This window comes from Peromyscus eremicus, chromosome 5, assembly GCF_949786415.1.
Source record: "Peromyscus eremicus chromosome 5, PerEre_H2_v1, whole genome shotgun sequence".
NCBI lineage: Eukaryota > Metazoa > Chordata > Mammalia > Rodentia > Cricetidae > Peromyscus > Peromyscus eremicus.
The window spans coordinates 87829370-87844580 of record NC_081420.1 but is presented as its reverse complement, the minus strand read 5'-3'; the positions used below and the strand labels follow the sequence as shown (position 1 = coordinate 87844580).

The following is a 15211-nucleotide window of genomic DNA, read 5'->3' as shown; positions in this document are numbered from 1 at the left end:
CACCTTGTTGAGGCTGGGTCTCTCTTGTTATACCTCTGCATGGCTCACTATAGACTAGCTGGCCCATCAGATCCTGCTTTTTACATGGGTTCCCAGAATCAAACTCAAGTAATTGTGCTTGCCATCTCCTGACTCTATTGTGGTTCTTGAAGGAGTAGACTAGAGGAACCAACAGCAGAAGCTTAGGAAGCAGATGTCTGGGGTTAGAATCTGGCCTGAGCAGGCAATGTCTGGGTGGCCCCCTTAGCTCTGCCTCCATGTCTCTGTTAAGTGGTACCTCAGCTGGGACAGGGAGGTAGATGGCAGCCCAGAATCACAGGGTCCCAGGTCTAGTCACTGATGTGTTAGCAGCCTCAGCAGCTTGCCAGGGGTTAGGTTCTTTATGGACCAGCCACATCAGCGTCTCCTGAGTTGGTGGAAATGCAGAGCTTCAAGCACTGGAGCTCCTTTGGGTGTGCACCTGGATGCTATCAAGCCTATCTTGTGGGGACAGTCTGCCCACAGCTGTGGTCTTGGGCTTCATAGTGTGATGGTGCACTCTCATTAAAACCAATACAGATTAAAGGCAAAACAAAGGTCTACCTGTTAGGCTATGGCTGTGGCTCATCCGGCAAAGTGCTTGCCCAGTGTGCATGAAGCCCTGGTTTAATCCCAAGCAATGCATAAACCAAGCATGGTAGCATATACTTGTGATTCCAGCACTTGGGAGATGGAGGCAGAGGATGAAGAGGTCAAGGTCATCCTTGGCCATATAGCAAGTTTGAGACAAGACTAGTATAGAGACTCTTATCTAAAAAATATATATAATATGCTGGGCGGTGGTGGCGCACGCCTTTAATCCCAGCACTCGGGAGGCAGAGGCAGGCGGATCTCTGTGAGTTCGAGGCCAGCCTGGGCTACCAAGTGAGTTCTAGGAGAGGCGCAAAGCTACACAGAGAAACCCTGTCTCGAAACCCCCCCAAAAAAATATATATATAATATATTGTATATTTATAATGTTTTAGATGTTATGTCATATTATAATCCATATATTAAAGTAATATATCAATTAATATATATTAATATTTATACATGTTTTTATATGATTGATAATATTATTATTGTCTGGTGACAAACCCATAAGTACAAATTACATACGCTGGCCAATCCTCAACCTTCTGCTTCAATTTTTTCTTTAAATTTGAGGAAAATGTTTGGCTATTCACAGGGAGGACTTGGACCAGGAAGAGAAAGCCAAGTTTGGAGAGTACTGCAGTGGTGAAGACGGGAAAGGCCGTGAGTGGTTTGCACGGTTTGTGAGCGCACAGGTGAGTGCAAGGTGGGCAAAAAGGACCACCAACCTACCTGCTCAGTACCGCTATGGTGAAGAGAGTGGAGGACATAAGCCAGTGGATGAGGTCAAAGACACCTGAGGCAGGCTGCCCCCTGGTTGGAAGCTCAACTTTGGCAGGAATAAGGACTATGGCAAGCTTGGGAAGTCTCCCTAAATTCTTTTCCAGAGGCGAGCATGTGGGCTCTGTCCATGCATATTTTTATTAAATAACCTGTAGTATTCAAATTTTGTAAAAGATAACACTTTCAAGGTTGTGAAAGGCAGGTATTGAGAAAGCTTGGGAAGATTCACAGCTTGCATATTCCCATTATAATAGGGATGTGTTCTTCATAGAGAAGTTAGTAAATGCAGAAAAGAGTAATTGACAAACCCAGGAAGAGCCAGTTGCCATTTGGGGTTTTGTCACGCCACACTTCTCCACGGAGAAACTTTATGATCCTGTGAGAGCAGGAGAGCACCTTCTGGGCTCCAGTGCAGAGGGCCCTGGGAAGCGCCTGTGTCCTGCCCAGAGTCCTGGCAGAAGAGAAGCAGCCATTGGGGCCTGTCCAAGAAGCATGGAGACATGCAGAGTGACAAGCCTCCAGCCCTGCTGAACTGCTGCATGTCACCAAGCCCTGCTGATTTGCCTGGTTCTTTCTGCACAGCGCTGCAAGTCCAAGTGTGTGTCTGAGCCAACCTTCTACCGCCTGGTGCAGTCCTTCGCAGTGGTGTTGTTTGAGTAAGTGGCGTCCTTCCCACTTTTCCCACCCATGATGGGCCAGCTGTGAGTGACGGCCACACCAGCTGTCGCCCACTCTTGGCTAGAATTCGTGACCAGCATCTTCTGGGAGCGGAGTAGTGGGCTCCCTCCTGCCTGGATGGAGATGGGGTTGTTCTGTTTGCCCTTCTCATTCACAGTGCAGAGTCTAACTGGACTAGTATAATTTCCTTCTTTTAAAGCCTCTTTCTCTCCGTTCATGTGCTAAGTTGGATGGCTGTGTGACTACCCCATTAATATTTGGTTGTAATCTTTAGCACACTGCAGTACCGTAAGACTGGTCCTTTGCATTTGTAAAATGCCACTCAGTATGTCCCTTTCTTTTTTTTTCTTTCTTGGTTTTTCGAGACAGGGTTTCTCTGTGTAGCTTTGCACCTTTCCTGGAACTCACTTGGTAGCCCAGGCTGGCCTCAAACTCACAGAGATCCGCCTGGCTCTGCCTCCGAGTGCTGGGATTAAAGGCGTGCGCCACCAACACCCGGCTGTATGTCCCTTTCTTGTATGGGATAGTTTGTTCTGATTTTCAACAAGTGACACAAGGGGCATGAGTATCTATCTACTGTGCTACCTCTGGACCAGGAGGGTAGGGACAACAGTGGCCTGGGGTCTTATGACTTACATGTATTTGTACCCCACCAAACCCCTGAGTCTGAGCCTGGGACTGTCCAGTGGTTCATCTTCTAATAGCCCTCCAGGACATCTGGAGCTACTGACTTCCGAGCACGTATGTGAGGGACAACACATCCTGATGACCCCTGAGAATAGGGGCAATGGCAAAATGGTCTGGGCCACTGGTGTGGACCAAAGCTTGAGGTGACTTCAGGTCCTGGCCCTACTGGGATGCCCTGGGATGAGCTTCCTGGGCCTTGATTTGATCTTAATGTGAGAGAGACCAGGCTGAGAGCCACAAACACCTTCCCACACCCAGAGCCAGGCCTTGTACCTGCAGGGGCTCCCCTGACTGCGCGCTGGGTGTTCCTGTCGCTGCTGTGGCAGTGTCTGGGAGCTGAGGCTTCTGAAGCACTTTGGTCCTGCTTCATCATCTTGCAGTGGTGCCTGGTTATGGCGTACACCTTTAATCCCAGAGGCAGGCAGAGCTCTGAGTTCGAGGCCAGTCTGGTCTATAGAGCAAGTTCCAGGAGAGCCAGGGCTACACAGAGAAACACTATTTCAAAAAAACCAAAACGGCAACAACAAAAACCAACAAAACAAACTTGCAGGGAGTCAGGTAGTGGGGCTCTAGCCAGCTGACCTTGCTCCCATCCCAGGTGCCACCAGATGGATGACTTTGGACCTGCCAAGAACCTCATGACCATGTGCTTCACCTACTACCACCTGGGTGAGTCAGCCTGAGCAGAGCAGCGACCCGGGAATGGAGTTGTGCGCTGGTAACACAATATGAAGGGAAGCTTCCATGATTACCAGCAGGTGCTACAGGGCTTGCCGAGAGAGGGAGCTGATGTTGGGGATAGGGCAAGTCAAATGGAAAGGTTCATTCTACTCACCTAGCCAGAGTCTGTGCAAAGTCTTGGCCCATTGGGGTTATCTTGGTGGGGTTATTTTCACTCACTGTCCTAAGGAAGGATTCTGGGTTACCCTACTCATCTCTCGCCATCCATCTTCTTCCCATATTTACCTGAGGAAGGCCCATTCCAGATGCCTTTGGGACAGGGCTGAGTCTCTGCCCTGTGCCCCACCCAGGGCAGCCTCTTCTGTTACCACGGCCTCTCAGACTGTCCAGAGCCAGCTCCTTCAGGCTACTTCATAGTTTCTGCCCACTGCTCTGTGCAGTCTGTGCACAGGGAGGCCTGCCCATCCTTGTCTGAGGAGCCTGCTACGCCAGCTGCTTCTGACCGCCCTGTTGGGGAGACTGAGGACAGCGCCTTCTAGTCTGCAGTCCCTGGGAAGCACCTTCAGACACTCTCCCTCTCCTGTCCATGCTGCAAACCGCTCCTTACTCCCTTTCTCCCGTCTTCCAAGGCAAACCGCACCTGCTCCCTGCAGAGCCCAGGGAGAAGCCAGCTGGCAGCATTGACTCCTACCTGAAGTCAGCTAACAGCTGGCTGGCAGAGAAGAAGGACATTGCTGAGCGGCTGCTGAAGAACACGGAGAACATGAAAGGCTTCTTTGGGGGGCTGGAGACCAAGCTGAAAGGACCACTGGCCAGGAAAAATGAGTGAGTGTGGGCACATGCCCGAGCTTGTGTGGAGATGAACTTTGGGAGAAGCAGGTGGCTTACCTAGTCTTGGCCCTGCAGCTGCTTTTGAGTCCCACAGCTGCCAGCTCAGCATGACCCTGCACTCCCAGAGCTTCCTATGGTTTCCACATGCTGTTTGCTTGCTGGCACACAGGGGTCCAGGAACCCTGTTTCTTGGGCTGACAGGTGCATTTGGCTTTGTCATTTGGCAATAGGGAAATCACACACCCTGTCTCTCTCACTGTCATGCAAGTTAATGTGAGTGAGATCAGGACGGTCTTGGGTGCCATTGCCTCCAGAGAGGCTGCTCTGGTAGACAGCGAACTTCGCTTTGTTTTGTTTGAGACAGGGTCTCTATGTAGCTCTGGCTGTCCTGGAGCTCGCTCTGCAGACCAGGCTGGCCTCAAGCTCAAAGAGATCTGCCTGACTCTGCCTCCCAAGTGCTAGAGATTCAAGTCATGAGCCACCATGCCTGGCCCCAAAGGGCTCTTGAGACAGGAGCATTGGTCACAGGAGTGCTGAAGCTGAGATACCATGAAGAGGGGTACAACAGGACAGGGGCGGCCATCCAGGGCCCTGCACTAGCTGAGGCTTGGTTACAGCCAGGATACACAACTTATCCCTCCCTCTCCACAGAGTGTGCTCAAAGAAAATGGTGCCATGCAGTCTCAGCACCACAGGCCTCAGTCCCCAGTCCCATCGGTTGCCACTGTGGCACTGATTCCCAACCTCTCTTCAGAGGAGCCACACAGAGAACAGGGCAGCATCCGACAGGAAGTGTCACATGGGCCACCTTTTCACTTTTTTGGTCTCTCTCCCTCCAGGGAAGATGAAAACAAACCTAAGGACAGGCAGCTGAAGACTGGTAAGAACACAGCTCTTTGGGCTGCCTAGGAAGTGGGGCCTTAGGGAGGCGGGACCTATGGCATGGTGGAACCTGGGGGTTGATGCCTGGGGGAAAGGGGTGCCTGTGAAGGAAGGCAGGGCCTACCTCTATGGCCTTGTAACCAAGACACACCACCCAGGACTCGTAAACTGGCCCACCATTAGCCAACAACAGGAACAAGCGAGCTGCACAGGGAAGGCCTTTGCTACAGGGGCTGCCTTTCTAAGCAGACTGTGCAGAAATTAATCCTCCACCCCAGGGAGTTAAGCCAGATGTTAGGGGTGGTACCACTTCATGGACCGCACTGGGGAGAATCCCTAAGCTAAGGCTGGCCGAAAGCTTCCTGGAATGTGGGCAGTGTAGCTTGATGGCTTTTGGGAGACACAGTACCTGCTGAGTGTCCAGCACAGGCTGCCCTCAGATGTCCTTACTCTTGCAGTGACCGTGATCAGCCCCGAAGATGAACAGAAGGGGGAGAAGGTTTACCTGTACACACATCTAAAGCAGCAGCCCATCTGGTAAGGCCCACCCACATCCTGCCCCAACTGACCGGGCCTAGCTGCTGCCCAGCCCCTCAGCTGCCTGTGTCTCCAGCAAAGGTAGTGGCCATCCTCACCTCTAGGGTAGTCACCGTGAGAGGATCGATGCCAGCAAGTCTTACTAGGGATGTGAAGAAGACATCTGACTCTCCGTGGAGGTGGGAAGGTACAGCAGCATGGCCGTTGTGGAAATGCCGTGTGACCAGCCATTCCATTGTGGGTTCATGCAGATACCTACACAGAAATCTGTATGGAGCTTATAGCATCCTGTTCAGAACAGTCCCAAGTGGACAAGGCTAGCTGGCTCTAGATTAGGCATGATGTGGTCTTTCTGCACCATGAATTGTGGAGTAAGCCTGTACACAGATCACCACACAGTGACCCCCAAGCCATTGTACTCATGGAGAAGGCAGAAACAAAAGGCCATGAGTCATCTCATCCTGTTTGTACAGAATGCAGGGCACAGGAGCCACAGTAGAGAAGTGACAAGAGTGATGAGTGACTCTGTGGGGTTGCTTTGTGGGGCTGCAGAAGTGCTCTGGGGTTAGACAGTACGGAGAGCTGTACTACCGAATACACCAAAAATCACTGAATTTCATGCCTTAGTTGTTCCTTTATATGTTCTCTAAGTTATTATTAGGAATGTATTGCTTGCATGTATGTCTGTGCAACGTATGTGCCTGGTACCCTTGGAGGCTAGAAACAGGCGTCAGATCCCCTAGAACTGGAGTTACAGATGACTGTGGGCTGCCATGTCTGTGCTGGGAATCAGGACCCCTGTCCTCTAGAAGAGCAGATAGTGCTCTTAACCACTGAGCCATCTCTCTAGTCCCTACATACCTTATTTAATTTCCTTGTGCCAGGGCTATCACATACTAAGCCAACATTACCCTTGAGCTACATCTCACATTACATGGGTAAATTTCACGGGATGTCAGTTACATATTGTTTTTGTACATATGCATACACACACACACACACACACACACACACACACACACACACACACACACGGTTGAAGCAAGAACCAGGGGCTGTGCTCTGGTCCCTGGTGTGGTGAAATTAAGATGGTAGGAGCTTTAGAAGTGAGGTCACTAGGGACTCAGCCTGGGCACCATCAGGAAGGAATTCAAGTAGTCAAGTATGTTGCGAAGCAAGGCTGCCTTATACACTTGGCCTATCCTATGCCATGTTGGGATACAGCCAGGGATCCTTGTTGGAACCAGTACAAGACTAGTGGGACCCTCTAGCCATAAATCTTGAGTCAAATAAATACCTTTTCTGAATATATTGTTGTGCTAACACCACCAGGCATTAGCACAAAACAGACCAAGACAGCAGCAGTGAGGCACTCTGGCAGCCTTTAGTGTTGCCCAGAGCCCTGGGGAGCCTCCCACCTCACATTCACTCATCAGTGAGGAGCAACTGTAGCATTGAATAGAATGCATCAACGTGGCTCCTCCTTCAAAGGTCACAGTCCAGCAAGGGCTATGTGAGAAGTGTGGCTAAGAAATACAATGGGAACCCCCAGGGCAGAGGGCTGGGTAGAGGCTGGCAGAGGTCAGAACAAGGAGGCAGACTCTGCAGCAGAGAGGAGGGCCTCACTGGGTCCATATTACCCCAGGAGCTCTGCTGGGCCCTCAGGTTCCTGGAGCTGGTGTAACAAGGGCCAGAAGCCACTCTTGTGGACCCTGGGTCACATGGTCTCTGTTCTCCCACACGCTGTGCTGTGTAGTCAAAGCTGCCATGTGGCCGTGAGGTAATGAACCTTCATGTGCAGATGCAGGCCACAGGCCACCCCTGATTTTCTACAGGAAGAACTGTTCCAGCTTCCATGGTCCTGTGGCTATGTTCCTATGACTGCCATGGTGTGTGGCTTCAGTGTTCCCATGCTGGTGAGATCCTGCTCAGTAGGGCAGGGGTCTAGTTGTCCACTTTCCTTCGGAAGCCTACTGCTGCCTGCCCAAGCAACTGAACAGGCTGGCTTGCTCCACCTTCCCACAGTCCTCTTCAACTCTTCCATCCCCTGCCAGAGCAACACTTGAGTTGCCTCTCAGGCTTCACAAAATGCGAAGCTGTTACTCTTGGGGTAGAGCGTAGGAAGGACCAGCTTACTCCTGGGTAGACCTTTACCATGTCTCATCCTGCAGGCACACATCGAGGTTCTGGAATGCGGCCTTTTTTGATGCTGTCCACTGTGAGAGGCGGAAGCGATCTCCCACCACCAGGTATGAGCCAAGAGTGTCCCCTCCAGCCTTGGGAGAGAGGACCAAGTCTTGGCTCACTCTCCCAAGTCCTTGGGAGCCAGCAAAACGACTGAGCTGCTGTTGGTTTCTTCCACCCATGTGTCCCAGAGCCCTGCAAGCTGCCTGAGGGGTTAGTGCTCACAGCTTTGGGGGTGGGATGCTCAGCTTGCATGGTGCTTCCTGTTCTGGGGCTCTGGCATGACATGGCCTGATCCTCCTAAAAATGCCACCTCTGCCCAAGGGAGACCACTGGCCTCCACTCCACCCCTCTGTTCACTGTTAGAATCAGGCCTGGCAGTGCAGCCGCCCTCTTGGCCCATAGCTGAAGCCTAAGCAGACCTTCTCAGCCATGCCCACACTAGTCCTGCACCTCAGATGCCCTGTGGGACTCTGTTCAGAAAGCCTGGAAAGCAGGGAAGGGCTTGTCCCCCAATACTACCGAGGCTCTCTTTGGGAGCAGGCACGGGTTGCTACCCACTCCAGTCAGCTGCAAGGCAGCAGTCCCTGTGGAAGCCAGGCCAGCCCTACTGGCCCACCAAGTGTGGGGCTTTGTAGCCAGTGTCTCAGAGCTTCAGTTGACTGTCACTAGGGAGGCCTTGGGCCTTTTGCTGTGTTTGGCAGGGAACAGATGAGCAGAGCACCATCTGGTCGAGGCTCCTCTGTGGGAAAGTGATTATTTGAGGTAGAACCCTTCCTCGGAGGAGCAGCTGAGGCCAGTGGGAATGAGGTGGCTTGCCTCAAGTCCCATGACCATTTGTTGGGACTGTTTCCTGGGGAAACAGAGGGAGCATGGGGGTGGACAAGGCCCTAGACTTCTAGAAGACCCTGGGGAGAGTTCCACTCTGTTTGGAGACTGGGCAGCCTCCAGGCACGCCATTGGCTTCTTGCTGAGCTCTCCCAGCTCCTAGGGATCCATCTGTTCTGGGTTCCCTGTCTCTCTCTGTCCTCTCTGCTCCCACCTAGAATAATCCTCTCTGCTTGCTCTTTTCCATCCACATATCTTGCATGACTTTGACATGTGCCTTTGTTTACCTGTTTCTGCTGCCGCTCCAGAGGGGATGCTGGAGAGCAGGAGGAGAAGAGGTGTGTGTCCACGTGACTTCGTTCCATTTTACAGCTCTGGGGTTCTTTCCAAGGCCACTGCCAGGAGGGGAGGGTGTCCTTGGGGAGGCATGCCCTGTGCTAGGTAGGCTGGTGACAGGGCCTAGCCCAAGACAGATAGAGCTTTGCAGGGTCAGAGCATCCTGAGATAGTTAGAAAACAGAACACTATGAGCCACCCCAAGAGGCACACATGGGCAAAAGACTGCTCGCCCTCAGGGGCATGGCACTCTTCCATGTGCCCCTCTGTACCTGGGCTAGGCACAGGAACCCCACTGGTGTGGAAGTGGAGGGTGGGTGTAGAGAAGCTGTCCTGTTTGCAGCTCCTGCCACTCCCGCTGGAGGAGTGTTAGCTGGTCTGCAGTCACATGGAAGGATAGTTACCCCCTCTCCCTCAGCCATTGGGTAACCAGAAGAGCCGAGGGTGGTCCCTGGAAGCAAAGATGGGCTGTCTTTGAGCCTGCAGGGGTCCGACTCGTGTTTCCTAGAAGCCTCTGTGACGTACTTTTAGAGTAAAAGCTGTACCCAGTCATAAAGAGTTGTGAACCCAGGTGGGTTTCCTTGGAACCTGGACATGCGTGTGTTGTGACGATGGTTCACAGCTGTGCCACTCTGATGAACCTCGCTGCTGTGGCTCTACAGTAGCTGTGAGGAGCATCCGGGCCTGACATCCCCTCACAGTAGCAGGGCCCCATAGCCCCAAGTTCTCTCAGAGAACCCTGTGACAAGACAGCTTCCTAGGAGCAACTCAGGCCCAAAGATGGGCACTGTCACAACCCTACCTCCACCCCAGACAGATGAGCTGGTCCATGCTACTGGCCCAGTGACCTGTTCTGAGTCCAACTTTCCTGCTGCCTAGGCCTCACAAGCCTCCTCCTTACTGGAGCCCAAGCAGCTAACTGACCAGCATAGGCCTACTGGAGAGTAGCTGGTGTCACTCAAGTCCCCCAGCCTCCAGCAGCTGTTTTTCTCAGTGACCCCTGCTAACAGAAGACTTCCTTCCATCACCCAGTCCCAGAGGTTTCCATCAAGTGCTGGACACACACACACACACACACACACACACACACACACACACGTAGACAGAGAGAGAGAGTGCTTAGATTTGTGATCAATGCTCCATCTGTAGGACATTGCAGAATCCTGAACTCAGCTCTCAGGAAACAACTAGATAGAAGGCAGCAGCCGGGCCAAGTTGCTCGTGACCTTCCACTCTTTTTCAGAAGTCAGGTGACACCTCAGTTTTAGTCCTGTCCACAGCAAGGAGAGTCACTTCCTCATGGGGTCAGGCGTGAAGGACCAGAGCTGCTAGGCCACACAACTCAGAAAGTGGTTCTCTGTGCACATCTGTCCATGGCAGGCTGCTGGTGGTACGGGGCTGTGGGTACCTAAACAGCCTCAGAGCAGGTGTTGGCAGGCTGCACAATCCCTCCAGTGCATTCTAGCATCTTGATGGAGGTGCTGCCTGAGCATACAGAAGCTGCAGGTGAACTCCACCCTGCTGAGCTGTAGCAGTCAGTGGCCTGGGCCAGGAAGAGCCAGGCCTGGGCCTTGGTCCCTTGGTTTTGTTCTCTCCCCTCCTTCCTTCCTTCTGCTTCTCCACACTGACTCTTCTTCCTCCATGCTACTTCTTCTCTCCCTGTGCTCCAGTCTTTCTCTCAACTTTAGTTAGCTCATCCATCCTGAGGCTTCTCTTTGGAGGACGTGGGCCAAAAGGAGCACTCCTCCTGTCTGAAGCAGTGTGTCTGTCCTCTGAGTACTAGGGTCTGACTTCACGTGGGCAGTGAGCACAGACACAGGGGGCTTCTGTGTCCTCTTAGGAGGGCCTGCTCCAGGAGCCTCACTGGGAAGGGGGAAAGCCAGGGTGATGGGTGACATGTGATGGTCTTGCTGTGGTAGTGGCAGAGGAGTTAGCATAGGCAACTTTGTGTCCTACTCCTGGGCCTTCCCTCTACACAGGACAGGTGGATGCCTAAAAGAACACCCCAACCTTACCCAGGTGCCCACCCCATGCCACCTGCCCAGTGCAGAGAACAGCTCTTCTTAGAGACTGTCCACTACCCACTGGCTTTAGAGTTTGGGCTGGCTTCATGATGGACACATGGTCACAGGCCAGTGCCAGGAGGCCTATAGGCAGAGTGTGGCGTTACTGTCCCCTCCGTGGTGGGAAACAGCCATGGTGGAGAATCCCTGTGAGGCAGGCAGAGTCTGTGCAGAAAGGACAGTATGGCTGTCATACATTCCCAGGCTCCCCATTCCTGAGTCTTCTGTAGATGCTGCCTTGTGCATCTGGTCCCAGGACACCAGGCAAGGTCCTAGCCCCTCTGAGTTTCCTGGCTGTGAGTAACCAAGGCCCTCTCAGGTCTCCAGGACAACAAAGTGTCGTTAGCTTTGGGGTTCTTCATCTTAGGCAGGGAGTAAATGTTGGTATTTGGGGATCCCTAGACTAGCGGCAGGCTCTGGTGGAAGCTACCCCCAAGACAGGTCCCCATGTGTCTAAGAAGCAGTGCAGACTACCAGCTCCACAGAGCAGGGGAGGGAGGGTCCCAATCCATTCTGAAGCCCATCCTGTCCTTCCTGTGCCCACAGGGAGAAATGGTGCCACATGACCCAGGAAGAGCGGGATGACAGCCTGCGGTTCAATGAGAACATCACCTTCGGGCAGCTCGGGTGAGAGCCGAGCCGCGAAGCCAGACGGGGCCACCCACCAGGGCAGGGTGGTGGAGTGGGTCTGGTGTCGCAGGAGCACGGGGCTGGGTGGTCAGTCTTTCTCTTGATCCTGGGTGCAAATTCCAGTTAGGAGGTGTGGGTGACATTTTCACCTGATCCTGCCCCGTGGTCCAGCCATCCCCCAGGGTTGGAGCCCAGTGTCTTGGCTCCCTTTCTGGGCCAGCAGGAGGGTAATGACCACGGGTGTTTCTCCTGCAGCACGTTCACCCACAACATGCTGGCCTTTGGCCTGAACAAGAAGCTGTGCAGCGACTTCCTGAAGAAGCAGGCTGTGATTGGCAACCTGGATGAGGGTGAGCTGCTGGGCTGGGGTATTGTGGGGAGGTGGGAGCCAGAGCAAGCCCCCCACACTGGGGCTTCCCACCCTGCCAGGAGGAGGGTGCCTGTCATGGAAACCTGTTTCCCTGGCTTGCCTTCTTTCCCAAATCCGTGGAACATTCACTCTGGCTGTGTAGCTGGAAGTCGTTTCTGCTGAGGCATGGCGGGTGACATGTGGCACAGCCAGGTCAGAAACGAACGTGGCTCTGGATTCTAACTCTGCACTTGTGCAGAGTGAAACCCTGGCCACAAGTTGGTACTTGCTAGAGCGCCATCCGGTTTTGAACCACGCTGTCAGGGCCGGGTGGTGGATAGTGAGGGGTTCTGAGGCTCCCCATAGTCCACTGCTCTGCCTCAGCAGAGAGCTTTGTGTCGTCAGCTCAGCACTGCGGCCAGGCTTGTGTGTCAGCCGTTTGCTGCTGGTGTTCTCCTGGGCCAAGGCCTTACACTCAGACCCGTGTTCTGATGAACCGGTGACTCACCCCTGCCCTTGTCCCTAGCCAGGAAGAGCAGCTGTGCAGGCACAAGGGCATTTGTAGCCATCGACAGCCTCAGTGTTACCTCCCCCTCCACGTGGCCGTCAGAGCTCAGCCTGCCTTCTGTTGGGTCCCACTCCACATATGACACCATTCCTGTAAAAGGCCACGTTCCTGAGAACAAGGGCCCACTTCCAAGTGTGTGCTCCTGGAGACACACACCATTGACAAGGGTTCAGCTCTGAGATGTAGCAAGGAGTGACTGACAACCTACGGCCCTGTGGCTGACTGTGGCTGGTCAGTAGACTTATCCGTGGCCTGCGTATACAGACTGGGCCAAGTCAAGTCATTCCTGACCACCAACCATCTCTGCTGGAATAATCCTGTTCTCTCTTCCAGAGCAATACAAGCTGCTAAGTGACCACATTGAACAAATGGCCACAGAATAGGAGGTCAGCACATGCCGCTGTCCCAGGAGCTGTCACCCCAGTGATGACCCTGCATGACACCAGCAGCACCCAGAGCCGCTCCTGGCTGCCCTAGAACTAGCAGTTCAAAGACTCCGGAAGCCTGTCTCCCCTGCCTGTGTCTGCTCCCCACTCTATGTACAAGGTGTCCCTTGGGTTACACAGCTAAAAATGAGGGACCGTCTACCCCCCACCCATCCTTGAGCACCAGGCTTATGAGATGAGACAGAGGATGGAGGAGAACATAAGCTAGGGTCCCCAGAGTTCCTGCTGAGAGCCAGGGACATGTGAGCATGGAGGTGCAGGAGGGGATCCACACAGCTGTAATTTGAGAACAAAACCACTACTAAGGGTCACAGCCTGCCACTCCCTGCCACAGGACTTTCTGTGAGCATAAGCTGTGCGGAGGGGCCATGGAGCCTTCCTGAAAGGTCATGGCTACCTGTTCTTCTCCACCTCCTCATGTGGCAGGAACTAGAAATCACAGGAACTGGAAGAGAGCTCAAGGGTTGTCCTTTTCTAGGAGTGAGAACTCTGCCAGCCACAGCCTTGTCTCAGACTCGAGAGGCCTGCCAACAGAACCTGTGACCTGTCCACTCAACACAGTCTCTCCTTCGATAGCAGACGAAATCCTTCAGTTCCCAGCAGCAGCAATATATGTCATAGACTGCAAGAAGCGTGGGGAAAGCTTTCTTCAGGGTGACACCCTTGCTAAGAGTAACTGGTCAGAGCTGGAGTACACAGAATGGATCTGACTGAGTGAGGAGGCCACAGGGAAGCGACGTTGCCTGGGAGCTCCAGCCCATGGCCCTCTCCTTCTGAAAGACCCACAGGGACTTGCCTCCTCTGCACCCACATGCCAGACAAAGTCTGACCCACAGCATCCAGTGTGCTGGCTCCCGAGCGGCTGTCCCTATCCACCCCACCCGTGGCCTAGGTTCCTTCTGTGCCAGCCGCTGCCTTTCTGGTCACTGACCTTGAACTAGGCCTGCAGGCTCTCCTGTCACCCTTCATCACCTCATTCTCTGTTCCTCAGCCTTCAGTCACATTTAGTCAAGGTCTGTCTACGAGCACAGCAGTCCTCTTCTGACAGCCGTGGACTCAGCTGCCATGGGCAAGCCTTCCCTGTGGGGAATGACCCCCTAGGATGTCCAGAGAAGAGCAGGATGGGTCAAGCTTCGGAATGAGCATGTCTTGCATGTTGAGGGTGACCAAGGCAGCTCATCCATCGCTGAGCAATTCAAACAAATGCTGACAGCCAGGTCAGCCCCTGATGACATAGTATGTGCTGCTGGGGTCAGCTAGGACACCCACCCCAGGGTTAGGACCCCATAACTGTGCCTGTCTCTGCTCCTGTGTTTTAGGGAAGTGAGATCGCCCCTGCTATCCTCTCTAGAGCCCTTCCTCAGCAGTGCAAGCATGGCAGCCTCTCCCTGCTCCTCCCAGTCCTGCGTTAGTGTGAGGTCAGGAGTAGTATGACCTGACAGCAGCAGCAGCAGCTGCTGTGTTGTCTGACTTCTGCCTGGCCCCGTGCAGCCATGCACAGCCTTAAGGGGAAGAGCACCAATGGTTCCAGCACGTGGACTTAGAAATACCTTGGAGACTGTTCCATACCAACCTTTTGAGATAATCGTTTAAGGAGAAAGGAAGGATGGCTCTGTTTTGTCTGTCTCTAGCTCTTTATTGCAGATCCAGCCCCACTGAGTTGGGAAATTCTGACCCATGTTAGACCCACATGGCACTGCTAAGGACCTGGTAACCCTCTGAGGACAGGGTGGCTTCTAATGGGAGCAAAGCTGCAGGAGACTGGAGGTGGTCCCACCATCACCTGCAGGTGTCCTGTGTTGACAACTAGCTTTGGTGATTGTTTCACATCTGGGAGCCGCTGGCCAGTGTCTCTTGGAGGTAACTAGTCTGCCCCCCACTCCGCTCAGGTATTTTGTCTTTCTGTAGTAGCTTTCCCCTAGGGCCCACCAAGCAAGTGTGAACTGCACTCCTTGGCTGCCCTGCTGAGCTTGTGAACCACAAGCAGGTCAAATTACCTGGATAATCCCAAGCAGTATCTCCAGTCTTGGCTGGTAGTAGCCCAGATCTGTGCAGGCCCATTAGCAACACACTCAAGCCTTTCTGGCGTGTGACCTTCAGGATTGTGTGAGTCATTA

The 15211-nt window shown here is 53.3% G+C and overlaps 1 protein-coding gene across 1 annotated transcript in view; it reads left to right on the top strand.

Moving 5' to 3' along the window:
- Kiaa0513 (KIAA0513 ortholog) overlaps positions 1-14937 on the top strand; it is a 45789-nt gene extending 30852 nt beyond the window's left edge. The window contains exons 3-12 of the mRNA XM_059263917.1: positions 1208-1307; positions 1978-2051; positions 3359-3429; positions 4071-4266; positions 5112-5152; positions 5613-5691; positions 7863-7940; positions 11648-11728; positions 11987-12081; positions 12982-14937. Coding sequence (XP_059119900.1) covers positions 1208-1307; positions 1978-2051; positions 3359-3429; positions 4071-4266; positions 5112-5152; positions 5613-5691; positions 7863-7940; positions 11648-11728; positions 11987-12081; positions 12982-13031 — 865 coding nt within the window. The 3' untranslated portion in view covers positions 13032-14937. The remainder of the gene's footprint in view (positions 1-1207; positions 1308-1977; positions 2052-3358; positions 3430-4070; positions 4267-5111; positions 5153-5612; positions 5692-7862; positions 7941-11647; positions 11729-11986; positions 12082-12981) is intronic.
- Positions 14938-15211: the final 274 nt, after the last annotated feature.